At 41.8% G+C, this 27,768-nt stretch overlaps 1 protein-coding gene across 3 annotated transcripts in view; it reads right to left on the reverse strand.

Annotated features, from left to right (window-relative positions):
• Nucleotides 1-27,768, reverse strand: part of LOC137438847 (adhesion G protein-coupled receptor F5-like) — a 112,515-nt gene that overhangs the window by 25,500 nt on the left and 59,247 nt on the right. For all 3 annotated transcript variants that reach the window (XM_078767329.1, XM_078767328.1, XM_078767330.1), the window contains 10 exons: nt 27,389-27,534; nt 21,538-21,708; nt 16,609-16,824; nt 15,596-15,748; nt 14,046-14,090; nt 11,068-11,268; nt 2,519-2,719; nt 2,140-2,277; nt 1,686-1,885; nt 1,205-1,393 (listed from right to left, as the gene is read on the reverse strand). In XM_078767329.1, coding sequence (XP_078623455.1) covers nt 1,205-1,393; nt 1,686-1,885; nt 2,140-2,277; nt 2,519-2,719; nt 11,068-11,268; nt 14,046-14,090; nt 15,596-15,748; nt 16,609-16,824; nt 21,538-21,708; nt 27,389-27,534 — 1,660 coding nt within the window. The remainder of the gene's footprint in view (nt 1-1,204; nt 1,394-1,685; nt 1,886-2,139; nt 2,278-2,518; nt 2,720-11,067; nt 11,269-14,045; nt 14,091-15,595; nt 15,749-16,608; nt 16,825-21,537; nt 21,709-27,388; nt 27,535-27,768) is intronic.

Here is a 27,768-nt window from a genome sequence, read left to right on the forward strand (position 1 = left end):
CTTCTTTATAACAACATATTTCATACCAAACAACTATTCTTCACCTCATAATGAATTCTGAGTCAATTTTCTCTGAAAATGTTCGATTTACATGTGCTGTATAATATTGTCTCCTTGAATTGAGGATAGTTGAGTATGTTCACAAAGGCAGGGTTACTCAGTTTAATACCTACTACAGTTTTTCTTTCATTTGATTTAAAAAAAAACTTTTTCTGTTAAAATGTTCCCATGTAAACAATATAGAGAGTTCATGGAATATCTTACCCCATGCATCTTGAGACAGAAGGACATGGGCGGGGTCTGCGAGTGGCAAATTTGATTGATCGTGATGACTTAAAATTCCATAATATTTTGTCCAATTTTCAAATTTTCAATCCAATTACTAAATGGAAAGGTTTTAAAATTTTCATAAAGGCGATTTGTGTTCTACAGTGTTCAAGTATATAATTTAATTGAAATAAAATAAAGATTTTAATGGTTGTAGAAAAAAACAAATCTGAAAGTTTATCGCCGTTGATGCAGCGTCTTTTACACCACCTTATTTAACACGTTCCATGCGTTATTCGTACCTGTTATCTGTGTCCTTTATGATGTCTTTCAAAACAGTAAGTTTTCCTGTTTGGAATGATTTTCAATTGTGTTTCATTGCCAGATAGGCAGACGGAGTACAAAATTATCGCACTCGTCTCTGCGCATGTGTGATTGGGACGAATTCAGAGCCAAAGTACTGTTAAACTACAGGTTCGTTTTCCATTTCATGTTCAAAATATAACATTCATATGAAATTAAGTTGTTCCTCGATTATAAACTGACGTTTGTAGATAGACAGACGGCCAAACAAAGTGAACCAATTGCTTAACCCCGCTTTTCGCTTTCCATGCGCAGGGTAAAAAAAAAAAAAAAAATCAACATCACATTCTGCTTGAAAGTGCCTCTTTTGTTTGAGTAATATCATAGGTATGTGTTGAAAAGCAATATCAATCAAAACTCACCTGCATCAATCTTTAAACTGCTTATCTAAACTGAAACCCCATGCATACCCAGTCTCAGAAGATCAAATCTACTTAAAACTTCTTTTATATTTTGTGAAGATGCTTACCTGAACACAAGAAAGATCCTGCCAAGTCATCCTGACAAGTCCCATAAATCACATCCAGAGATTATTTTTTGTTGTTTTTAGTGTAAAGCTTCAAGTAATTCTCACCTTCATTGTGTCATCAGTTATGATAACATCGTTATCTTCAGAGACCGAAGTTAGGATGGCGAGGATTTCACTGGCTACTTGGAGCTCTCCGAGGTACAAATTCCCTTGGCTCGTATTTGTGAACTTGTGCAGCTTTCTCAAGAGTTCTTTGACCTTATTGGTGGCATTGCCAATTCCGGCCTGCAACAACTGACCCGCAACGTGCATGGTTGTCAAATTTAGATGATAAAACATTGGTGGGATGCGAACACGATTACCTCCTTTTCCAAACACAAATTTATTAGTTACACTAAAAACATAAACCATGGACAAGAATGTGCATAAATCTAAAGATTTCTTTAATTCAAAATTAACTTCAAAACAGCTCTGTTTAACATCAGAAACATTTTGATTGCTTTGTGTATTTCACGCACATACAAGTTAAAGCTTTGACTTTTACGTAAAGTAGCTAAAGTACATATTAAAGCTTGGAATCACTTACTTTTGCATTTTCTTGGATTCCTTGAAGATCTTTCGAGATACAGTTTTCAATTATATCTCCTGACCATTTTTCCCTGTCGCACCACTGTGAGACTTTCCCTTCGGTGCCAACAGGACAATATTGGTAGGCCATGCTTTCAGCTTTAGTTTTTTCCCATTTGTAATCGCCCATCAACGTCTGAGAGCAAAAGCTTTCATTTCCTACACAACAACACATTAGTCGTCAGGATATATTCCATTGCCCATCTCCGAGATAAAAGGAAAGAATGTGTTATTTGTACACCCTGAAATGAAATAAATATTGGGACAGGTTCATCATATGAGGCCGTATATAAATATAACGGCAACTTTAAGATTTTTATAGGCTTTCTGTATTTGGAAATGACAGCTTGTGCGATGAGAACCTATGAAACACTTCGTCGCATTCTCAAAGTTGGAAGAAGAGAAACACAAACCCGATATGATGGAGATGGTGATGTTTTCCATGGCACTTCCTGCTACATTTGTGAAGGCGCATTTAACGCTCTCATTTTGAAGGCAAGGATTTGAAATTTGCAGTGTGAAGGAAGAGCAATTGTTCTTGATTGTTCCTTCTAAAATGAGATGAACATTTAAAGCAAAAAATATCCTCACAGTATAGACACCGTCAATAAGATATTCATACATGGACAATTAACCTTGCAAATGGGAGGGTTTGGTTCAAATAAAGTTTTCAAAGATTAATTGTCAAGGATGTTTTAAGTTTTCATGGGTGAATAAATAATTGCCTGCTCAATATAAGAAGTAAATTCAGGCGCATAATTTTTTAAATAAAGAAATAAAATAATAAAGTACCATTCGTAATCATCCTCCATGTCCAGCTGATGTTGGTGGGAGATGAAGAAGTCGCACAACACTCGAGGGAAACTTCATTTCCACATGTTTGTGTGAATGGTAGGGTTGACTTTGTGATTATTGGCTTGGCAATCACTCCAATTAGTCTGTGCTTTGCTTCGTATGTTTTAAGGTCTTGAACGGCACTGCAGCTGTACTCTCCTGCACAGACGGAGCACGTGTTGGTGTTTGTAAGCAACGGGTTGAATATAAGCAATATGACTGTGCCTAGATGTTTTAATGAGCTGTTAATCCCATTTTAAAAGTTATTGTGTCGTCATTCAGATTGAACACACAGCATCATGTACAAAGTGATGGGCAAGAAAGCAGAAAAGTGAAGTTGAAAGTGATGGGCAAGAAAACAGATAAGTGAAGTTGGAAGTGATGGGCAGGAAAACAGATAAGTGAAGTTGGAAGTGATGGGCAAGAAAACAGATAAGTGAAGTTGGAAGTGATGGGAAAGAAAACAGATAAGTGAAGTTGGAAGTGATGGGCAAGAAAACAAATAAGTGAAGTTGGAAGTGATGGGGAAGAAAGCAGATAAGTGAAGTTGGAAGTGATGGGCAAGAAAGCAGATAAGTGAAGTTGGATCATTCATATCACAATGGTGCTTTGAATCTGAATGGTCTCTTTTTGACTGATGTTTTTCAAAGATGGTGGGGGGAACCTTTCTTTGTTGGAGAGCCGTAACATATATTGACAAACTCGCTGTGGGCCAGTTATCGGTTATATACATAGTGATGTGTTAATAATTTAAACAACACATATGCAGATAAGATTTTTTGTCGAGATGCTTGTAATGAAATTGTGTATAAGTTGAACCGAGGTGTTATTCAGCTTCTGTCCACTGCGCGACAGTGATAAGAACTCAGACAGACAGCGCTACGATTATTCCTGTGCCATTTATCGTGTGTAATGTTGTGCATACTTAGATGGTGCGTATTGCCTTTGTTCCAGGCTTGCTTGTTCTAGTTTGCGAATCCATTACTGAATGCTGAATATTGATATATTGCTTGTTGGTTTTCTTACAGGTATTGCTAGAGATCGATTCAGAATTAAACTCACAATCTGGGACAATGTTGTACCTCTGGTTTTTACAACAATTAATTCTGAATCCCTCTCTTGTCTTGAACGGGATCACCATGACTCATAAGCTGATACAAGTTCCGATCTTTGGAGCGGACCCTCAGGCACCGGACGCATCTGCTCAGCTCCTGCACTGGTTAAGTCTGTTGACCAGCTACCTGGGAGCACAGGAGGGTCTTACCGATGCAACCAGGCTCGCGGTGCTGTACTCCCATGTGAATCATACAGTTTTTAAGTACATATCCCAATGCGCCACGTACGACGCCACTGAGGAAGAATTGCGTCGGATTTATATCAAGACTCGGAGCATGGTCTATACTCGATACCTCCTCACGTCTCGGTGACAAGACCCATCGAAGACCATCGACCACTTTGTTCAGGACCTCCGCCGGTTAGTAAAGGACTGTACGGCAGAAACACGGACACATGCACAAGTATGTGATGATTTAATGAGAGATTCATTTATTTCTGGTCTTCACTCACCTATCATAAGACAGAGATTGCTGGAAGAAACGGATCTGATGCTCGGAAAAGCTCATAAACTCTCGCTTGTGTACCAAGAAGCACAGGCACAATCGGAAGCGTACGATCGTCCGTATGTCACTGCGGGTTTAACCGACGTGATACGACCGGAGAGAGCTACCGTGGAGCAAACGGATGCTGCACCTCCGCCGGAATCGGGGACAGTGGATACTCTCGAGGATCCCGGGCCGAGTGTGACAGCCACCGCCGCTGCCGCTCCAGCTGCCGGAAGTAATGCTAAGAGCTTTTTCTGCGGGAACCGGAATCATGCAAGGTCAGTTTGTCCGGAAAAAGAAGCAACGTGTCATTCGTGTTCTCGAAAGGGACATTTTGCAAAGGTTTGTCGCTTGTCATGGGGCCGGCGAACTCGCTCGACTTTGTCTGTGATTCTCTCTCCGCCCGAGAGACAATCGGCGCACTGCACGGCCTTGATTGGGATCACCTCCCCGTGCGGGCCCCGCACAGCTCGCACGACCTTGACTAGGATCAACGTGCCGACGAGATAATCGGCGCCTCGCTCGGCTCGAACGCCATTGACGGGGACCACCTCCCCACGCAAGCCTTGCTCAGCTCAAACACCCTTGACTGGAATCCTTTCATCGCCCAAGCCACGTTCGGCTTTGGATTCACGATCGATGCTAGCTGGCGTCGGGTCCACGCGCGTGGCTCGAGCGCCCCCTCTGGACGACTCGAAGACTACAGGACCACCTGGACTGTCCAGCGCTGTTATTCCGCTTATGATTGAAGGGCAGAACGCAAATGCCTTAATCGACACGGGTTCTACGGATAGCTATGTCGATTTACGGCTCGTTCAGAAGCATGGCTGGCCGATTCACGGGACAACACGCAGAATTTTCATGGCTTCCCAAGGAATTTTCATGGTTCCGCACTTGAGGGGAATGCCGACTGAAGCTTGTGATTAATGGCCGAATGTTTCTGGATGTGCACTTAATGGTCTTACCAGCATTATGTGCGGAAGTGTAGCTGGGACATGATTTTCTCCGTCGGCATAGGCGTTTGGAAATGGAATTTGGAGGTGCTGATACTCTTGCTGTGTGTGCCCTTGCAGGGATGGAAATTGAACCACTGTCGCTGTTTCCCAATATGACTACTGACTGTGCACCGGTTGCCGTTAAATCGCGATGCTATTCACGAGCTGATACGTAATTCATTGCTGAGGAGACTGCGCGGCTATTAAAGGAGAGCATAATCGAACCTAGTCGATCGCCTTGGAGGGCTCAAGTTTTTCGGAAATTTTTCTGAGAAGCTTCGTCCCCTTGTGGATTGCAAAGAGTTCCCCATGAATCATGCTGCTAAGGCCACTTTCCATGGCCTGAAGTCCGACATAGCTGGCGCCGCTGTGTCGTCTATTGATGAAAACAATTCCTTTGTTTTGGAAAGCGATGCACCGGATCACGCGATAGCTGCTACACTCTCTCAAGGGGGGCGACCTGTGGCTTTCTTTTCAAGGACTCTCTCCTCCGCGGAACGAAGACATCCGTCTGTTGAAAAGGAGGCATATGCCATCATTTAGTCTATTAGGCGCTGGCGGCCATATTTGCTTGGCAAATGTTTTGAGATCATTACGGATCAACAAAGTGTTGCCTTTATGTATGACACGCGCCATGCTCAGCACATTAAGAATGAGAAAATCACTCACTGGAGGATTGAGTTAGCCGATTTTTGTTGCACTCCCAGGGCAGGATAACCTCGTAGCAGATGCATTATCAAGGCCAGCGGTGTGTGCGAGTCTCACCTCTTTTGAGGATCTGCGCGTTCTTCATGACACATTGTGCCATCCCGGCGTGACGCGTTTAGCTCATTATGTGCACACCCATAATTTGCCTTACTCCATTGAGGATATTCGTCAGCTATGTCGCACTTGTTCCGTTTGTGCTGAACTCAGACCTCGCTTCTACAACCCTTGGATGGGTACGCTGGTCCAGGCTACTCGGCCGTGGAAGCGATTGGCCTTGGACTTCAAAGTGCCCCTGCTGCCTTCGTGTCTACCATCTTGTCAGGGAATACCGGCTTCGGGTAGTTCTCGTTATCTTCTCACGATAGTTGATGAGTTCTCCAGATTTCCCTTTGCTTTCCCGTGCGGCGATATGACTGCTGCCACGGTTATCTGGTGTCTGCGGGAATTGTTTTCTATGTTTGGAAATCCGGCCTATCTGCACACTGATCGTGGAGCGGTGTTTTTATCCCAGGATGTGAGAGTATTCTTGCTCCAGCGTAATATCGCTTCTAGCTATACTACTCCGTATAGGCCACAGGCGAACGGACAGATGGAACGATTTAATGGCATTATATGGAAAGCCATTGCTCTGAGCCTTAAATCCCGTGGACTAGGGTTGGACCGATGGACCTGGGTGGTACCCGGGGAGCTAAGCTCGATAAAGACTTTATTGATCACCGCTACTAATCAAACTCCCCACGACCGTATGTTTAGTTTTTCGCGTCGTTCTGGCGGTGGCCGTTCTTTGCCAGGCTGGCTTGCTGAACCCGGACCGGCTTTCCTCAAACACGTGGTTCGCTCAAGTAAATATGACCCCCTCGTTGACAAGGTTCGTATCCTCCAAGCCAACCCTGAGCACGCTCAAGTGCTGCTGCCGAATGGACGTGAGTCTACAGTCTCGGTGTGCCATCTTGCCCCATGCGGGGATGCTGTTGGGCTGATGATAGAGAATCCACCGTCAATCCCACCACCACATGCGCCCGATCTGGATGGCTTTGTGGAGCCACCGCCGTCACCCGAGTTAGGCGGTTATTCCGACGTGGGGGAATTCGGTCTCGAGGTAGAAGCAGTCCTGATGCCTATCGGACGCGTGCCGGAAGAGAAATTCGCCGCCCTGATCGCTACAGCTGGGACTGACATGGACTGCTGCAAACTGATGTTTCTATGCTGCTATAGCTCGCTAGCTTGTTCTCCGCCACTAGGGGTAGTGTAGTTTTAACGCCAGGGAGAATGTAATGAAATTGTGTCTAAGTTGAACCCAGGTGTTATAAAAACTCAGACAGACAGCGCTACGATTATTCCTGTGACATTTATCGTTTGTAATGTTGTGCATACTTAGATGGTGCGTATTGCCTTTGTTCCAGGCTTGCTTGTTCTAGTTTGCGAATCCATTACTGAATGCTGAATATTGATATATTGCTTGTTGGTTTTCTTACAGGTATTGCTAGAGATCGATTCAGAATTAAACTCACAATCTGGGACAATGTTGTAACTCTGGTTTTTACAACAATGCTTACCTCAAAACAAGGAACATTCTGACAAGTCCTATGAATCACATGCAGAGTTGTTTTTTTTAGTCTGAAGCTTCAAGTAATTCTCACCTTCATTGTCATCAATTATGATCATTAGTTATGTAATTAATCATTCTGACTGTTTTTTTTAACTGCAGACATGAAAATGATAAACACACGTTTGGTACTACAGAACTTTAATAGACAAGAAAACAAACACGACATAATAACAATAACCGAAGCTTTTCCTGCTGTACTCTTCAAGGCTGTTCACAGCAAAAGACTGGAATAGGTGAGAGATATTGCATTTATAGCATGTCTAAGTAACAATGACACCGATTGGTTCATCAGTCATGATGTCATTGGTATTCCAAATGCCCATTGGTTGACTCAGTCACCAATATCCCTGGCTCCGATTGGCTGGAGCGGAGTTAATTGCGATGACACACAATTTGCATCATTACCTTGCAGGGAGGGGATGTTTCCCCAAAGCTGGGGACTCCACATTTGCAGACATATCATGGACAGCAGTTGGGGCAACACCTTTAATGTTTCCATGTTTTAAGAGAATGAGAGAATGTACAAATTCCTTTTGACGGCACAATGTAGGGTCCGTGTACTGGATGAAGGTTGCTTCTAACATAAGTAGATGTAACGTACTGCGACCTCAGCTCAATGTCTTGAACATATCTGCATTGTACTGGTCTGCACAACCGGGGTTGGCAACCAGGTGCCATGCAATGGCAGAAGAAGAAGAAGAAATGGCTGAGGATCCTTGAACGTTCTTACATGCTCGTACTGGTTGAGTCCTCACTCCCAAGTTCTTTCTTTCGGGGGACATGTTGTTTGATACGATCAGCCAACCTTTGGGTTGTACGGCCCACATACCGAGCTTCACATCGGCACTTAAACTCATGTATAACTTTGCTGATTTGTGAAGTGGGCAGCACATCCTTCTTGACTGACGTGAGCAGACTGTGAGAGGTGAAGATTACTGGAGGTTGCACCACCAGGTACGTGTTTGATACCGTATGTTTGATTTGTTCTTCAAACCTTCATGAATATTGTCCTTTCCATGGCATCCTGATATATACTGGACATTTGCCAGGACTGATCTTATGTTTTTTTGTTGTGTTGAGAAACTTGTAGCTACACATATCTCTTGATTATAAACTCCGGATAACCATTGTCGCCAATTATATTCATACTTTTGTCCATTTCCGCAGTAAGATTACAAGGTGAGCAGATCATCCGAGCTCTGTTCACAAGGATGTTGATCAAGGCAACCAGGCTCGCTTGTATTCCACTGGTATTCTTACATCTCGTGGAGCTGTAGGAATACCAGTGAGTATATTGCCCAGTGAAGGTAGGCTTCTGGTAGATGGATGTAGTGAAACCATCAAAAGATCCGCACATGGTAGTTGTTAGTGTTATTGTACACCGCTCCTTTCCTATTCCATCTCCAGGCGCTCATGACGTCATTGCCGGGCACCGAAGGGGGCGATGAGACTCACTGAAAGGGAGTACTCAGTTTTCACTCCGGTTTCTTGTTTGTTTGTTTGTTTTCTTTTTTGTTTGTCCAGGCGATATCTCAGCCATCCTTTGAGCTGGGAAGCTAAAATTTGGGCACAATATTGAGCATGTGCTTTGGCAAAAAACAGTATTTTTTGTTTTTGATTAATCAATTAACGATAGTGACCAAGTGATGTGGCTATAAAGGATATTTTTGATTTGTTGATTCATCAAATTAATCGATTTATTATTTATTGATTAATCAATTAATTATTTTTTTTGATTAATGGCTTATTTAATTTTCAAAAAGTTACAGCTTCGAATGAAACTGGTGGTTGAGGTATGCTGAAGCCAATTGATTAAGAAAATATTTTTACAATTACAATTTATTGATTTTAATTACTGTTGATTTTTACTGTTGACGCAGTGTCTATTACACCACCCTATCTAGCACATTACATTAGTTCTTCATGCCTGTTGTTTGTGTCTTTTATAATATCATTAAATCAATAAATTTCCTGTTTGGAATGATTTTTTATTTTATTTGACTACCAGAGAAGCAGAGTAAAAAAGATTATCTCACTTATATCTGTACATGTGTGATCGGGATGAATTGTGGCAAAGTATGCTTCAAAATTGAAAGTCAGAACACAAAATCCACCAAATCATCACATTTCTCACCATTCTTCATATACACACTGCAGAGGAAGCTAAAATTAATTATATGTTTTGTTCAATGTAGAGGTTGTGATTTTAGATCTCATATGACGTATACACCAATGTAATGTTGTTTTCAAGTTAAATGGATATTTGAAACCTCAAGCTATATGAGCCCACCTGTATTCTTCTCTTAAAGCTAAGTGCAAATTGTTGATAGTAGGAACATCATGTACTGTATATATATTTGCAGGATGGCCTAGAGGTATGCACACTTGGCTCTGAGCCATCTTGTCTGAGTTTAAATCTTGGCCCAGCATCAAATGGTCATCCTGGTCTCTCGCATATGCCGTCACTCAGATGGACATTAAACTGGGTGTTCAATCTGCCGGCATTAGTTGGTGGACATTAAAGATCTCACTGTGTCCTTCGCAAAGAGTCGGTTAGCTATGGCCGACACCCTGGCCAAATTCCAAATTCCTCCTCAAACCTACAGAGGGTGGGTGTTGCATCAGCGACACAGTGCTATACCCCTCAGCCAATGATGCTATTCACAACCAAGGAAGAATAAGAAGCAATTCATGGTGCAGTTTGAGTTCTGCGGGATCACGTGCACTCTCCACAAGAAGATCTGCATCAGTGAAAGTGACTGAATACCGGGCACTTGCTTCCACGACAATTGCTCTAAATACAAACCAACAGCACAAACCTCGATAAGCCGGTTACTCGACACTTCAATCTTCCTGGACATTCCTTCAGTCATATGGCAGACTCTGATATTTGTCTCCATTACAGCAGTGCGGACGGACAGTCATAAAAGCAAAGAGCAAACAAAGCCTTATCTACATGATGGAACGTTAGATCCACACTGGATCACCGAGCACTTTTCATTCACTTCTACCTCCTGTCTCTTACTTTTTAATCCTTCCCCTCTCTCCATTTCCCTCTGTTCTTTTACTTTATTTTGTTATCTATCTCAGCTCTCCTTTTTTCTTTCCCAATCTCCTTCCGTTTTCTTTTCTTTCTCCCGCCCCCCTTTCTGTGTGTTTCAGAGAGTACAAATGAGATGGAGGTTCACTAAAAATTCACCTGGCCAACTACTTTTGCACAATTATTGTCACAAACCAGCAAGAAAATATTTTTTTCTTTGCCTGGTCATATTCTTTCTCTTCATTTCGGAGAATTTTTTGTTGGCACTGAATTTTCATAGTCTCCATGTCCATCCCGGGTTGGCCTGAGGGCACCAAGAGTCAAAAACAATTTAATGACTAGTGCCAAGTGTCAATCAAACCAGGTAGGATGGGCATACATTACCCCTTCCCTGAAGGTCATAAGTGAACCAGATAAGTTCTTACCGACAGTCCGATAGTGACGATGTTTCTAAAGATTACAATTCAAACTCAGATTTTAATGTACAATCAAGTATTATACTTGACTCAACATTCAAATACTTCTCAGAAGTTAAGATGTGTAACATAACCAACCTTCGTATGCCGGTTTAATGCCCTTGATTTCCAGCAGGGAAGTAGTGTTGTTTATTTGGTTGATTTTAAAGATTGATCCATTCGCGATGCTCGAGCCGTCTATGCGCCATGTTGGTGCGGTGGTGGCAACGGGCATTTCACAGATCAGCTGAACATCATCCGACTCTTTGATTTCTCCATCTGGAGCGATAATCCTGGTTCCTTGAAACATGCATTCAAGAGTCCTTACACACAAGGCAGCAGAGATCACCTCGTTATGCAAAAGGCGTACCAAAAGATTCTTTTTTTGATCCCCATAGCCAGTTTTTGCTGAAAAAGGATTTTGTTTGAATGACTTACCCAATCGATTGTACCAGAGATTCTTTGATCAGTTCCTTCGTTATACCAGAGTGTTGACATTAAAGCAATGCTAACGAGAACGGCATTCAGTAAAGTACATACCTCCGCCAGGCGGAACAGTTCACATTTTGTATCGTACTGATAGGCCGAAGCTGGATCTGGACCATTTGTCCTTGTCACACAACAAAATCTAGTCGGCTTGTTCGTGTCACCTACCCAACTAATCCACCAAGATTCATCCGAATCTGTCCACAACGTTTTGAGATATTGTGTTACATATCGTTTTTGGCCTATCTTTCAATGGTGAAGAATCACTTTGAAAAATCACTTAAAAATAATTCACTTTAAAATAATTACTCCCGCCAGGGAGTAATGCATTTGATCGTGTCCGTGTGTGTGTGTGTGCGTGTGTTTGTGAACAAGATATCTGGAAAAGTTCTGAAGGGATTTGGATGAAAGTTGGTGGGATGATTGCCCTTGGGATAAGGAAGAATTGATTAGTTTTTGGTGAAGCTCAGGATATTATTCCCGATCCAGGAATTTTTTGAAGGATTGTTTACCATTGGAAGATAGGACTCATTTTTTTTAACATTATCTTCTATATATTCTATATTTAACATTGTGATATGAAAATAGTTTTCATATTTGTTGTAAATGTAGTTTAAACTCGTGGTTATGCATTAGAGCAGTGTATTTTGTTAGTGGCGTCGTCTTCAAGGTTTATTTATTTTTCTAATAAAGACATATTCTGTCATTTTAAAACCACCAAAGTGTGTATTAGGTTTCCCCGTTTCATAAAATGTATCGTTTGATACGTATAATGCTTTAAAACTTATTTATTTATTTATTTATTTCTACCTCTGAAGAGATAATGAGATATCAACATTTACCTCAGCGAATGTCAATCGCGGTGTCAGAATTTGATGAACTTATAAAGACTTAGGTGAGTTATAAGTGTGACAAGCATGTGCACGGGATTCTTCCCAGAAGAATGAGGTCGCATGAGCTTGTACGACTTAAAATGAGCGAGTTTTGTTTTGACGTTTGGGCCAGTTTTACATGTTGTATCCCTAAGGAATGAAACGAACGTTTTTCCTGGCTAACAATTTTATTTGAAGTCACACATGCCTCAAAATACACTCACTTATATAGAATTGAACGCTGAATCCGGAAATGTAAGTGCAATTGCCTTGTTGTTTTTTTTACATTATCTTCTATATATTCTAAATATATATATCTGTGCAGTGTCTATCTTGTCTTGTGGTGTCACTGAACTACTCCCTCAAACTTTTGTGAAATCGTACTATTCCAACTTGACCCACTGTGGGAGTATGCGCTCTACTGAGTGGCGTTCTAGTTCACTTAAAAATAATTCACTTTAAAATAATTCACTTTAAAATAATTCACTTTAAAATAATTCAATTAAAAATAATTCACTTTAAAATAATTCACTTTAAAATAATTCACTTTAAAATAATTCAATTAAAAATAATTCACTTTAAAATAATTCACTTTAAAATAATTCATTTTAAAATAATTCACTTTAAAATAATTCACTTTAAAATAATTCAATTAAAAATAATTCACTTTAAAATAATTCACTTTAAAATAATTCACTTTTTAAAAATCACTTTAAAATAATTTACTTTTAAAAAATTCACTTTAAAATAATTCACTTTAAAATAATTCACTTTTAAAAAATCACTTTAAAATAATTTACTTTTTAAAAATTCACTTTAAAATAATTCACTTTAAAATGATTCACTTTAAAATAATTCACTTTAAAATAATTCACTTTAAAATAATTCACTTTAAAATAATTATTGAATCCGGATCCAGATCTTCACCAACATCGAATCAATTAGTCTTTGTCACACACCTAATCACACACACCTAATCGATCCCTGGTGTTGGGCTAGCGGCTAGGGTGCCGGCTTAGGATCCTAGGATCCTGGGTTCGAATCCCGGTCAATCGCTGAATTAACGCCAGGGGGGTTGACTCAGCCTGTCATCCTTCCGAGGTCGGCAAATTGAGTACCAGTTCACTGGTAATTCTCTGCTTGTCGTTAAAGGCGGCAAAAAGGGTTGGCGTCAGGAAGGGCATCCGGCCGTAAAACATTGCTTCAAAAAGGGGACCGAAAAACAACAACAACCACAGTTCCCGAAAAAGGCCAACCCCCGCTTGTGGGGAAAAATGGCCTCTAAAGGTGGTTTTTTTACACACCTAATCTCTCCACCAAAATTCAACTGAATCCATCCACAATGTTTAGAGATTTCTACTCACAGACAGACAAATAGACAAACAGACAGACAAGGGTGAAAACATAACCTCCATCCACCATTATTGGTGGAGGTAATTAATGGTAAGAACAAGGTGCACTGCAGCACAAGATTATACTCGTATAATATTCCAGAAAACTCTGTCCTACCTTCTGAATACAAAATACCCAGAAATACAGAACTGACACTTGTCTGTAAACAATGAGATGGGTTGTCTTTTTCCACCTATCAATATCGTCCACAAGGAGAGACAATATTCATAAAAAGACACGAGATACTCCTACTCATTCTGCTCCTTACTCCTTATTAAGTGAATGTGAGTGGTAGTGTAGTCTGCATGAATAATTAATGATACTCACCTATGGTTGTTGTTGGCGTTGTTGGTGTTGGTGTTGGATTAGTATCTAAGGAAAAACGTATACAAAGTGAATCAGCTGCAGCAGTATTTTATATGCCAAATGAAGCATCACTCTCGAAGGAAATATGTATGTATGTTTTTTATGTATGTACACTACATGAACAAAAGTATGCGGACACCTGAACATCTCATTCCAAAATCATGGGCATTAATATGGAGGTGGTCCCCCCTTTGCTGCTATAACAGCCTCCACTCTTCTGGGATGGCTTTCCACTAGATGATGGAACATTGCTGCAGGGATTTGCTTCCATTCAGCCACAAGAACATTAGTGAGGTCAGGCACTGATGTTGGGAGATAAGGCCTGGCTTGCAGTCAGCATTCCAATTCATCCCAAAGGTGATCGATGGGGTTGAGATCAGGGCTCTGTGCAGGCCAGTCAAGTTCTTCCACACCAATCTCGACAAACCATTTCTGTATGGACCTCGCTTTGTGCATGGGGGCATTGCCAATTGCCATGCTGACATGGGAAAAAGCCTCCCCCAAACTGTTGCCACAAAGTTGGAAGCACACAATCGTCTAGAATGTCATTGTATGCTTTAGCATTAAGATTTCCCTTCACTGGAACAATGGGGCCTAACCCGAACCATGAAAAACAGCCCCAGACCATAATTCCTCCTCCACCAAACTTTACCGTTGGCACTATGCATTTGGGCAGGTAGCGTTCTCCTGGCATCCGCCAAACCCAGATTCGTCCGTCGAACTGCCAGATGGTGAAGCACGATTCATCACTCCAGAGAACGCATTTCCACTGTTCCAGAGTCAAATGGCAGCGAGGTTTACACCACTCCAGCCAACGCTTGGCATTGCGCATGGTGATCTTAAGGTTGTGTGCAGCTGCTCGGCCATGGAAACCCATTTTATGAAGCTCCCGATTAACAGTTGTTGTGCTGACGTTGCTTCCAGAGGCAGTTTGGAACTCGGTAGTGAGTGTTGCAATCACGGACAGACGATTTTTACGTGCTGCACGCTTCAGCACTCGCGGTCCCGTTCTGTGAGCTTTTGTTGTTTACCACTTCACGGCTGAGCTGTTGTTGCTCCTAGACGTTTCCATTTCACAATAACAGCACTGACAGTGACCAGGGCAGCTTTAGCAGGGCAGAAATTTGAGGATCTAACTTGTTGGAAAGTTGGCATCCTATGATGGTGCCACGTTGAACGTCACTGAGCTCTTCAGTATGGCCCATTCTACTGCCAATGTTTGTCCATGGAGATTGCATGGCTGCGTGCTTGATTATATATACCTGTGAGCAATGGGAGTGGTTGAAACAGCTGAATCCACAAATCAGAAGGTGTGTTCACATACTTTTGTTCATGTGGTATATCTATCTCTCTCGAAGAAAAGATTTACAGTTGAGAGTAACATCACATGAATTGATATTGAGTTATTTAACTTTAAAGGTGGTTTGAACATTAAATAAGCTTTTAGACTCGTTAAAATAGAAAGTTTAGATGACTTATTTAAAAAAACAAAAACATTTTTGTGGACTTACATGGTAAGTGGAACTCGGCATGGACTTTACCACTCACGTTGAGTGGAGAGATGGAAAATGTGCAAATGTACGTTTCTAATAGGTTTTCATGACGTTGTGTGTTGTTCACCATCAAGAAAGTACACTTTGTTGCGCTGTCCCCTTTCATTACCTCTGTCAGGTGAAAAATCAGAGCATTCTTATGTTTTTTCAAAAAAAAAGTTTACAATGTTGGTTGTACATTATAAATATATCCAAAATAGCAATGAGAAAACACTGTAGTTTGCTGTTATCACTCGGCGTGCCTACCTGTCACTTCGCTGTTTGGGTTTAATCAAAAGGCAGGATGTTGTTCTTCACAAACATATTGCCTGTCTGTCAGTGAATCTCAATGAAGATGCAAAATGAAGTAAATGAATATGAAATGAATGTATCTTTTATAACACGTAGTCGTAGGTAATTTGTGTGCTTCCTCCGTGTCCATCATACTTTATTCTAAAGGGTTATGTCACAATTTATGTCATACATGCAACCTATTTTTACAGGCCATATATATTGTTACTTATGTATGTGGAGAGAAAGGAGTGTATGCTAAGGCATAATTAATGATATGTTTTGTGGGAGGTGGTGGTTGGGTTGGAGTGGTGGCCTGGAGGGAATTGGGGATGGCTGGTGGGAAGAGCTCAAAGTTTTCATCATATTTCTGGTAACAAGGTGACTCCTAATATAGCCAAAAGATACATGCACAGATAAATATTTCAGTGCCGCATATTGTTCTTGTTTTTGGTTTGTATGAAACTGACGCAATGGACATGTTCATACGGAGGAATAGCATCATTCCACCAACCCACCGATGGTCATAAAGCGTTTGTTGTTGTTGTTGTTGTTGCTGCTGTTGCTACATATTGCTTCAGTTTGTGGCCACCTCTGTTGTACAACTAATGGAAATAAAAATGACAACTTTATAATGGAGTTTTTACTGTGCCAGGAAACTAGTGTTCATGATGATGATGTGACTCAAGTGTGCGTTCAACCTTTCCTCAGTAGAGTTCCAGAGAGGTCGTGCCAAGTCACATTGAACGGAACGTTGTGATCGGGCCAGTCAATCAGACAGCAGGAGACATTCCCAATCTCTCCAGGGTTCAGACTGACATTGTTGGTTTTGATATTTTTTGGGAACTCCACAACGTGAATGTCTACATTGTCCACATAAAGGGTATTGTTCGCGGTAATTTCACAGATGTACATCCCTGCAGCAGAATGCAGTTAGAGAGATAGCTTGATAAAAATAATAACTAGAAAGCATCTGAAAATGCAAAGCTTATCCATGTCCGCTTTGTATTCAGACTTCTTACATATGCTAAACATGATGAAAACAGCTAAAAAAAAAAGACTACAAAAAATTGACGATTTTAGGCGACCTTGACCTTTTGACCCCAAAAGCAATAGGCTTCAGTGATCCAATATGCAAACACTGCTAAAATTTCAAGTCAATCAGATGAAAATTGGTGACTTTGTGACCTTATTTTGTCCTTTTGACCTTCTTGACAGCACACAGGTTCCACTCGATTAATTGGATCATATTGGGTCACTGACATATTGATATTTTATGCAACTTTGATCTTTGCCCTTTTGATCTGAAAAAACAATCAGTTTCTAGGTTTTGATTGGTGAACCAATTCACTGACCCAATGTGCAAATTCTTAAAATTTCCGATCAATTGGATAAAAATCGTTTCATCCAATTGAATGAATTGGAATTGGATGACTCGTTCACTTCCGCTTCCGGTCCCTCAAGCGAGGAACCTTACTTCGATCTCTCCACGGCATCAAAGTTTAAGTATTTTCCCATTTTGTCTTTGTCAAATTTCCACTGGATATTTTATTGTGTATGTGTTATTGTGTGTTTCTAGTTATCTTTGCTTTTGTAATTATTGCAAACTTGTGTGCAATTAGTCGCTTTTTGTTCGCACCTTGTGCGTGGCCTGGTCCCGCTAGGCTCTCTGCCCCTCCCCCCCCCCCCCCCATCGGTATTTTGTGAATACAAGTTCTTTCCTTCACTGTATTTGCCTGTTTCTTTGATTTTCTTTCCTCCCCCTACCTCCCACGAACATCTTACCCTTTGTCTAACGTTTTAAGTACAAAATTTAAATACAAATTAAAAACGTTATTATTTCCTTCTCTCCTCGAGGACACGTGCTTGTTCTCTCGCCCCCTTTATCTCCTTTTTCTTCTACCTCTCCAGCCGATACTCACTTTTCCAATTCTAGTTTCCACCATAATCATTCAACCCTTTCTCCTTCTTTCTCAATTCCACGTCCTCACATCAGGGACTTTTCCCAGATTGTTTTTCACGGTTTTGTTTAAATATGTTTAAACTTTCCCCTGCAGTGTTTTATTCAGTGATTTATTACAACACGTTGTTTTTCTTCCTATTTAAAAGGCTTCATTCAATTTCCTCCAATTCATTCCATTTCAAAAAAAATATTCAAGTTCTTCCTTTCTACATTCTCTAAACTCACCTTCATTCCACCCCTCCTCTATCGTTTTTAAACAGATCTCTCACTTGAAAATCACAATAAACCCAGTTTATAATAAATGTTCGTTTTTCATGAATCATCCACTTTCTAAACACCCCCCTCACACCTGCCCTCCAAAACTCCCCTTCCGCAACCCTCCACTTCAAAACTCCCCCTCACCTCTCCCCTCCAAAACTACCCCTCACCCCTCCCTTTCAATTCTCCCCCCTCGCCCCTACCCTCTTTAACTCCTCCCTTGCCCCTCCCCTTAAAATGTCCCCCCTCCCCTTCAAAACTCCCCCCTCAATCCTCCCCTTCAAATCTCTCCCCCTACCATCTTTCTCCAATTCTCCCCCCTCCCTCCACCTCCTCAAAGCTGCCTCCTCCCCACTTCGTCTCCCTTCTATCTCACACCTCCACCTCCTCCAACCTTCTACTTTGCTCTGCCCTCCCTCAAACAACTCATCACTGTCCCTCATCCCATCACTATCAAACCTTTTGTCCTCCTCATCCTTCCCTTTCTCCTCTGCAACTCTTCTGCAATCTCCGACACACTATCAACAGCTCTCCCTACCTTCCCCTCTCACCCTTCATCTTACCCTCCCACTCCCCTCCCCTGTCCTATACCCGATGCTCCCCCTCCCTTTTCCTTAATGGTATGGACTTCAAACATCCGGGGCCTTCGCTCAAACCTGAATGATCTCTCCATACAGGTTGCTTCTGACAAACCAGACGTAATCTGCTTAACAGAAACTTTCCTCCTTCAAGATGTCTCTGATACCTTAATATCTCTTCCTGGTTACTCCCTCCTCCGGTATGATAGACCTGAGCCTCATTCTGGTGGTGGGGTTGCTATCTTTATTTAAAAAATCTGTTCCTCACTCTCATTGCACTGCCCCTCTTTCTGCTCTGCCGCTCTTTCACACCCTCTCTCTATTCTCTTCACCCTCTCTTTTACTCAAGGTCATCTGCCATCAGCTTGGAAATCAGCCAACAGTACTGCTTTACACAAAAAATGTGCAAAAACAGATCCATGCAACTACAGACCAATCAGCCTGCTCCCAATTAATTATCAGCAAAGTCATAGAATCCATCATTGCTTCGGATATCAATTCCTTCCTCTTCTCCAATGTCTTGATCTCTGATCATCAATTTGGTTTCAGACCAGGTCACTACTCTGGACATGCTGCTTCTGCTGTCTCAACAATGGATGGAGGACCTCAATGCCAAAAAGGAAATCAGAGCTGTCTCCCTTGACATATCACGTGCCTTCGATACGGTCTGGCACCCCGCTCTGCTCACCAAACTCTCCTCCTATGGTATCCATGGAAATCTCCACGCATGGCTTGCGGACTTCCTCTCTGGTCGTAGTCAACGTGTGGCCCTGAATGGATTTCTCTAATCTCCCCTTCCTGTTCAGGCTGGAGTTCCCCAAGGCAGTGTTCTGGGCCCTGTGCTTTGTGCTTTTTCTGGTCTTCATCAATGATCTCTCCGACTCTCTGGAAAATCCTCTCTATCTCTTTGCTGATGACTCTACTCTCTGCCGCTCCATACCTCATCCCTCAGATCGGCAGTCTGCAGCCTCCTCACTCTCTGCAGACCTGGACAAAATCATAGACTGGTCAAACAAGTGGAACATGTCTTTCAATCCTGACAAATCTCACACTCTTACTGTCTCTCCGAAAAGAACGACTGAACAACCCTCCCATCTACTTTCTCAACAATCCTCTCCAAGAAGTTCTGTCACTCAAGCTTTTGGGTCTCACTACCTGCCATGATCTTTCCTGGGAAAACCACATTTCCAAGCTGGCCTCCAAAGCCAGTCACCGACTGTCGTGCGAAGTCCTTCCTTGGCACACCTGAGCTCCTCACCATATACAAGACTTTCATCCGCAGCTCAATGGAATCGTGTTCTTCCCTCTGGGCTGATTCTGCTGCCTCACACCTAGCTTGGCTTCACGCTGTTGAAAACAAAGCTTTCAGAACCATTGGAATCTCCCGTGATGAAGCCGATTTTGAGAGCCTTTCACTCACTCACGGCAGGCAGGTTAGGTGGCCTTTCTGTCTTCTACCAACTTCTATCTGGCCTAGCTCCCCCAGCTCTATCTGTGCTCTGTCCCCCAAATATTCCTACAGGTCACACAAGATCTGCCTGCAACCCTCTTCTGGTGAAATTGCCAAAATCAAGACTCTGCTCACCTTCACTCTTTCATTCCTCTTTACTCCCGCCTCTGGAACAAACTCCCCCACTCTCTTCAATCCCACTTCCCCTTCCAGGTCTTTAAAACAGCTGTTCACCACCATCGCTTATCTTACCCCATCCAAAACCTTGATCTTTTCTACCCCCGTTAATCTCCCCAGATCCACGTTTTTGAAATAGCAATTTCTTTCCTGGAAGTCCTCGTAGTGTCCATGTGTTTAATGCCTCCCCAACCCCTCCCCCTTCCCATGCCGCCTCCCCCCAAGCCCTCTCCCTCCCAAAGATCTCCCGATGTCCCTGTTCTCTACTGTTGTACTTGTGTACTTCCCTCTCTATCCCCATCTTGTCTCCCGCTCCCTTTATGATATGTTTTATGTGTCCGTTTTTTTTCTTTTGTGATTAATGTTAGCTCTTGCACGAGCCTCGATATTGTATACAAAAAAAAAAAAAATTGACCATTTTATGCAACCTTGACCTTTGACCCTTCAATTAAAAAGAACAATTGGCTTCACGCTAACGACGGGCTAATAAAGGGAACGATGTGCCAGTTACAACTTATCTAGTTCGGAGACTTTTTGAGTGACCATGATTAATGCAATGTAGTACATATCGTGTTTTGTACCACATCCAGCACAAACATGATCTTTACAACTATTAACATAATCACCCGAGTCATGAAAAAAGCAAATCTTAAAAATTTCAAGAAAGGTTTCAAGAAAAAATTTCAAGAAAATTCCAAAAGTTTCAAGAAACAAATCTCTCACTAAAGTTAAGGACACATAAGTGGTTACATGGATTCATAAAGCTGAATCATTCAATATAAATATCTCCATGCTGTTTCTTGGTGGCAGTACTCCTGATTTGTAAACAAATTGCTCATTTCTGGAGCAGAGCTTTCATCTTGGCCTGGTTGTTGTAGCATCTCAGCAATTGCCTCAGGATGCTGCAACCCAAACTCCTAAACGCCGTTGCTTTTTCACTTTGCTATTATTGATTGTGTTGTGTTCGGAAGGATACACAAAGGTACACAATGAAATACACAAAAAGGTGGAGAAACCCATATTTTTATGATAAGAGAATGAATTTTATGATCAAAATTTGAGCTCGGATTGTAAGTGTAATTGATTCAGTAAAAATAGAAACTTAAAAACTCTTAACAGTTCTCTGGATGAGAATAACCTGGGCATTTATAATGAGAAATGTAGGAAAGAATTGGGCAGCACACAGGTGTGAAAGATGTATTACCGCTGTCTGCAGCTCTCAGATTTGATTTTGTCCAGTCACTCTTGCTTGACAATAGTTTATCTTGCTTCCACCAGCGCAGGCGCTGACGCACAGTAGTTGGGTAGAAGCAGCTGAACACGGCCTCCTTGCCATCTTGATACATTTGGTGTTGTTTGGGACTTTTTATGATGCCTACAATAGATGAAAGAAAGAAACAAATTCGTCCTCCCCCTCCTTACAGTTTGTCAGCCTCATGGAAGAGCTGGCACACACAAATCACATGCTCACGTGCAGACAAAGACAACAGACAACCCTCAACTTCAGACAAATGTGGCCATTGACCTTGGGGGAAGTAAATGCGCTGAGCACACTTGGTGCTGGTGGAGCAATATAGTGGTGGTGCTTCTCTCTCCACCATCAGGAGAGACTTTTAGGGAGAAATCCACATCCCCATCCTTTTTTATCTGCCCTCCATCTTTTTTTTAATTCTGAGTCAGGAAAGGAAACAGCAAGTACCATTTTAAAATTATTCGGTATGCCTCGGCCGGGCTCGTGATTGAATGGCTGACCTCCCAGACTCAGAGCAGACATTTCAAGCACAATGCTAATGTGGTTAGAAATATTCCTCTGAAACTCCTCTCTTTGTCTCTCTTTCTCTTTCTCTTTCTCTTTCTCTTTCTCTGTCTAACTCTATCTCTCTCTCTCTCTCTCTTTGTCTATCTCTTTGTCTAACTCTCTCTCTCTCTCTCTCTCTCTCTCTCTCTCTCTCTCTCTCTCTCACTCTCTCCCTCCCTCCCTTTCCCCCTGCTGGCTGTCGGTGTGTTTGGGCATGGCAGCTGTGCATGTGTGGTGAGGTATGAGCTGCTCTGTTTTTCGACCTTTCTCTCCCTTTTTCTCGTCGTTTTCACCTTTTCTTCCCCATTTGTTTTTGTTTATCTTCACATTGTCTACTCTCCATCTGCCCCCACCACTCCCTTTCATTAAACCCGATACCACAACCCTCACTCTCCCATCCCATTATCCTCCCCATCCCCAAGCTCCACGCCTGTTCTCCCCTTCCTCTGCACGTTTTGCCCCCTCCCAACCCCCCGCCTGTCCCCACTTTTCTGACCTGAACGGTTTTATCGACACGGCAAGAAACATCATCCGACGGCCTTGTGACCACCATTTCCCAGAAGCCCAATGTAGCAGGCTAAAAAAGTACATTGTGAGAGCAAAAGATGAGCTAAAAAATGAGTTTTGGAAGCTTAAATATAAATGGCGGTGCGAGTCAGTTGCATAAACTCCAAGTGGTGAACCTTGCACTACAGAAAAAGTTAGACATACTTTTCTTACAAGAGACCCACATGACTCCAGCATCCCATGCAGAATGGAACCGGATGATGAAATCGACCAATTTTTTTAGCAATTCCAATTCCCGAACTGCGGGAGTAGCTTTTCTTTTGAACCACCATTTCTGCCCATCAAAACTTTCCTTTAAAAATATAATCCCAGCGCACTTAGCCTCCCTAGAATTTGTTATTAATAACATAAATTTTACTTTGTCAAAACGTTTATGCCCCTTCAAATAGCATGGACCAGCAATGCTTCTATGCTAGATTAGGGCCTTATATGAGGCAAATAGACCTGCACAGGTGTATTATAATGGCAGGTGATTTTAACTGCACTCTGCAACCAAACCTGGACAGGAACGGTGCGGAACCTCATCCCGGACCAGCTAAATTATTAACAGATATAATAAGTGATTTTAAGCTTCAGGATCTTTGGGGTCAACAAAATCCCACGACGCATCAATTTACCTGGAGCAAGATCACAAACAACCAAGTATCCCAAGCTCGGCTCGACCAGATCTATATAAATTCACCCTTTTTCAATCTCTCCCCTACCATTGGAATTTCACCCTCCAGTTTTTCAGATCACCATTTAATTACTGTGAATTACCACTCACATCTGTTTTTGAATCGCCATTCTTTCTGGAAACTTAATGTCACCATCTTAGAAAACCCCTCCTTTAGGGCTGCCTTTGAAGACGTATGGTCTGTTTTATTAAATCAAAAACACCAGTTTACAGATCAGCGTTTGTGGTGGGACAATATAAAGGCCCAATGTAGAGGATTTTGCCAACAATTTTGTTTCTTAACAACACAAGAGGAATGCAGAATAAAGCCCAGTTTGGAAAGGCAAATTCTACAAATTCAAACAAATTAAAAAACACACTCTCCCCCCACCCCCCACCCCCCAGCAAGAACTGAGACTGAAGGAAAAGAAAGCTTTCCTTTATACAATGATTGAGAATCAAACCCAATGGGAATTAACAAGATTACGTTTTCAGCAGCTCAACCGTTTGGACACGCTAACCCGATACTTCTTTGATTTTGAATCTAAGATTCCTCACCCCCAAATTACTGCTCTAAACTGCCCCGACAATTCTGTCATCACTCACCCTGAAGGAATCAAGAGGGAAGCTAGACTCTTTTTCTCCAACCTTTACAAAAGAAAGGAAGTTGATTTAAATGGTGTCTCTCACTTGTTTGATGGTGTTTTCACCTTAACCTCAGAGCAAAGGCAAAGCCTGGAGAAACCACTCACACTTGAGGAACTCTCCATCGCATTAACAAGCCTTGGCAAAGGAAAATCACCTGGCATCGACGGTTTACCGACAGAATTTTTTGAATCTTTCTGGAACCTAATTTGCCTTGAACTGCTCTCAGTCTTCCAGGAAAGCCTGAAAAGAATGAACTCCCATTGAGCTGCAGAAGAGCAGTACTTACCTTGCTTCCCAAGAAAGGCGACCCTTTACTCATCTCCCAGTGGAGGCCGGTATCATTACTATATACTGATTACAAGATATTTTCCAAAGCTATCGCCTTGCGCTTTTCACCCTTCCTAAAGGACATTGTAAACATGGACCAAACGTATTGTGTCCCTGGTCGTAATATCCATGACAATATTTCTGTTATTCGTGATCTGATTGATGTTTATGATATCCATCATGAAAGTGTTAGCCTTGTTTTCCTCGATCAGGAGAAGGCTTTTGATTATGTTTCTCATGGATACTTGTCCGAAGTCTGAAATCGATTTGGCTTTGGACCTTTTATTTTATCATGTATACATTTATGTTATTCAAACATATCTGCCCTGCTAAACGTAAATAATGAGCTTGTGCCCCCTTTTTGTATTAAAAGAGGTTAGGCAGTGCTACCCACTTTCAGGTGCTTTATACACCCTAGCCCTTGAACCCCTCTTAAATACTCTTCGTAAGTCTTTGTCTGGTTTCACTGTTAGAGGTTTAAACCACATTATAAAGACCATCGCCTATGCAGATGATATATGTGTTTGTATCAAAAACTCTGATGGCATTGCTAAGATGATGCATGCTTTAGCACTTTTTAGCAGAGCCTCGTCAGCAAAAATCAACTGCAAAAAGACAGAGGCACCGTGGCTTGAATCCCTTACCTAACCCCACTTTCCTCCCACTTACCCCACCTTCCCCTCACCCCCGTCTCTACCCGCAAATATCGCTTGGAGAAGAGATGTGATCAAGTTTTTGGGAGTTTTCCTTGGTCCGGGAGATTTCATGAGGCATAACTGGGAAGGTTTGCCTGAACGCATTGAACTGCTTTTAATAAAATGGAAAGGCCTACTCTGCCAATTATCTTACCATGGCAGAGTATTGGCCAGAACAACCTGGTTATCTCTATTTTGTGTTACAAGGTTTTGCTCTGCAACCACCCGCTGGGTTAGTCGACAGAATACAAAAGAGTGTCACTCATTTCTTCTGGTCTGGTAAACATTGGCTACGACCGGAGAGATTGAATTTGCTGATATCTGAGAGTGGTCAACTTGTCAACATAAAATGCAGAATCATAGCTTTTCGTCTTCGCATGATATGGTCCTTTTCGCATGAGCCTATTGTGCCTTGGAGGCACCTTGCATATCCTGTATTTTGGGTCAAGTTGAGAATTTCGGTCATGCTAAGGAGCTCTTCCTTATGGACTTGACCAAGTTTGATTTCTCTTCAATCCCTTCTTTCTGTCGAAGTTTTTAAAATGCATGGCAAGCTTTCACAAGCCATCGCGATCGTACTGCGTATGAGAGATCCATGTTTTTTTTAATGCGCCACTGTTTTACAACTCACTTTTTGAAGGTTTTGATAACAACAGGGTCTTCATTCAAAAGTTTGTTGATGCATCAATAACTAAAGTGTGCCACCTTAAAAACAATGCCAATGATAAGTGGCTAAGTGTTGCTGCTATTGCTTCAGCGACTGGCGTGAGGTCATCTCACCAAATAGACAGATGTTTAAGGGTGGTGCTTCGTGCCTACGGTACCTCCCAACCTTGGTTGGTACGTCCTGTACCTCCCTCTGAGCCGAGTCTCTCTCCTTTCCCCAACTTTCTTTTGTCTGCCTCTGAAAACTTGGAGCCAATAAATCTTGGCCGCTCCTTTTCCTCTTCCAGTGATAACCATAAAATCTTGTATCTCCAACGATTAAAAACTCTTTTCCCCTCCTTGTCTACCCCAGCACCTTGTAAGTGGTCTGCAGTCCTGCCACACACTCCTTTCTCCAAAACCTGGGGATGGTATTATAAAAATCCTGTGCCAAAACGTGCTGGTGATCTCCAATGGAGAATCACACATTGGATAATACCTACAAACTCTCTTATTCACCGCTTTTCACAAGCGATAAGTGAGCAGTGTCCCTTTTGTGGACAAAGTGAAACCTTGTCCCATGCATATATTCGATGCAATCGTTTAACTCCTCTTTTTATTTTCTTGAAAGTGCTATTTGCACGTCTTTCTCTTGGTTTCAATTTTCCAATTTTCATTTTTGGTCTAAGTGGCCCCTTTAAAGCCCCTGTCACACCTTGACGATTTAGCCAGCGTATGCCGACGTATCAAAATTGAGTGCTGGTGTGAGTCATATGCTGGCATACGTCGACAAATTTTGTGCATGCACGAAATTTGTCGACGAGCTCGGCGTACTACAACGTATGCCAGCGTGCTTCAGCGTGCTCTTAACGTAGCCAAAATTTTCATACGTCGGCATACGCTGGCTAAAACGTCAAGGTGTGACAGCGGCTTAACATCCAAGCAACAATTCTTGCAAACTTTTTCATTTCCAAAGCAAAATTAGCAATTTACAAAACTAGGAAATCAAAGATAAAGAATGATTTGTACAGTACAGATGCTGTAGCAATGTTCAGAGCACTTTGTGAAAGACGGATAAAACTTGATTTTCACTGTTACTAGCTTTCCAGCCAACTTGAACTCTTTGAAAGAATGTGGTGTATAAATGATTATTTTTGTAAAATATGTGATGGCTGCTTGGTGCTTTCTCTCTAGTCTTTACTAAATATCCTTTGTGCTTTTTTTTCGTATTAACGTTTTGTTGGTTTTGATTTCCCCAGTGGTAAAAAATTGTATGTAACTAGTTTTTCTTTTTTGACTGTAAGGAATCTTTATTTTATACTTTTGGAATAAAAGGACATAAAAGTCAAGTCTCTCTCTCCCTCTCTCTATGTCTCTCTATGTCTCTGTGTCTTCTCTATCTCTGTCTCTCTTCCTCCCTCTCCTCCCTCTTCCCCCTTCTACCTCTCTCTCTCCCACCATCTCTCTCACACACACACACCATCTCTTTTCAGACTGGGAAACATAATGACAAATCCTCTTGCAAATACAACAGACTTGTTGAGGCAAATAGCAGCAACAACAGACAAAAACAAGAGGCAAATATATCCATAACCTCTTGCAGGAACATTGCATCATATTCATAAAGGTGTGGTGCCATTTTTTAAATCCAACGTGGCTCTCAGGAATGAGCGAGGGAATGTCACATAATGTAACAGAAAAGTAGTGATGATTAACATACCGAATTTCTCTATCACTGGCAGCTTGATTGAAAGGATGTCATTTTCCAGCAGGTTTTGCCTCAACTCCACTGACGTTTTGTTAAAGATGTCTTCATCGGTAATGTTATTTCCTTTCACTTGATATTGTATCAAGACACTTCCATTGCTGCAAACAAGAATGAGTAATGTTCACGCCACAAACAAAGCAAAGAAGAATACAAATTATAAACATCCCTTAAAAACAGCCTAATATTACTTTCACAAAAGCTTACACACAAACACACACACACACACACACACACACACACACACACACACACATTCTCAATCCCATCCCTTCTTATATTATCCTTTCAATCCTGGTATATTGAATAGTGTGGGTAAGGTAGGCAGTTGCATT

Source organism: Myxine glutinosa, chromosome 13 (genome assembly GCF_964187855.1).
Source record: "Myxine glutinosa chromosome 13, kmMyxGlut1.1, whole genome shotgun sequence".
Taxonomy (NCBI): Eukaryota; Metazoa; Chordata; class Myxini; order Myxiniformes; family Myxinidae; genus Myxine; species Myxine glutinosa.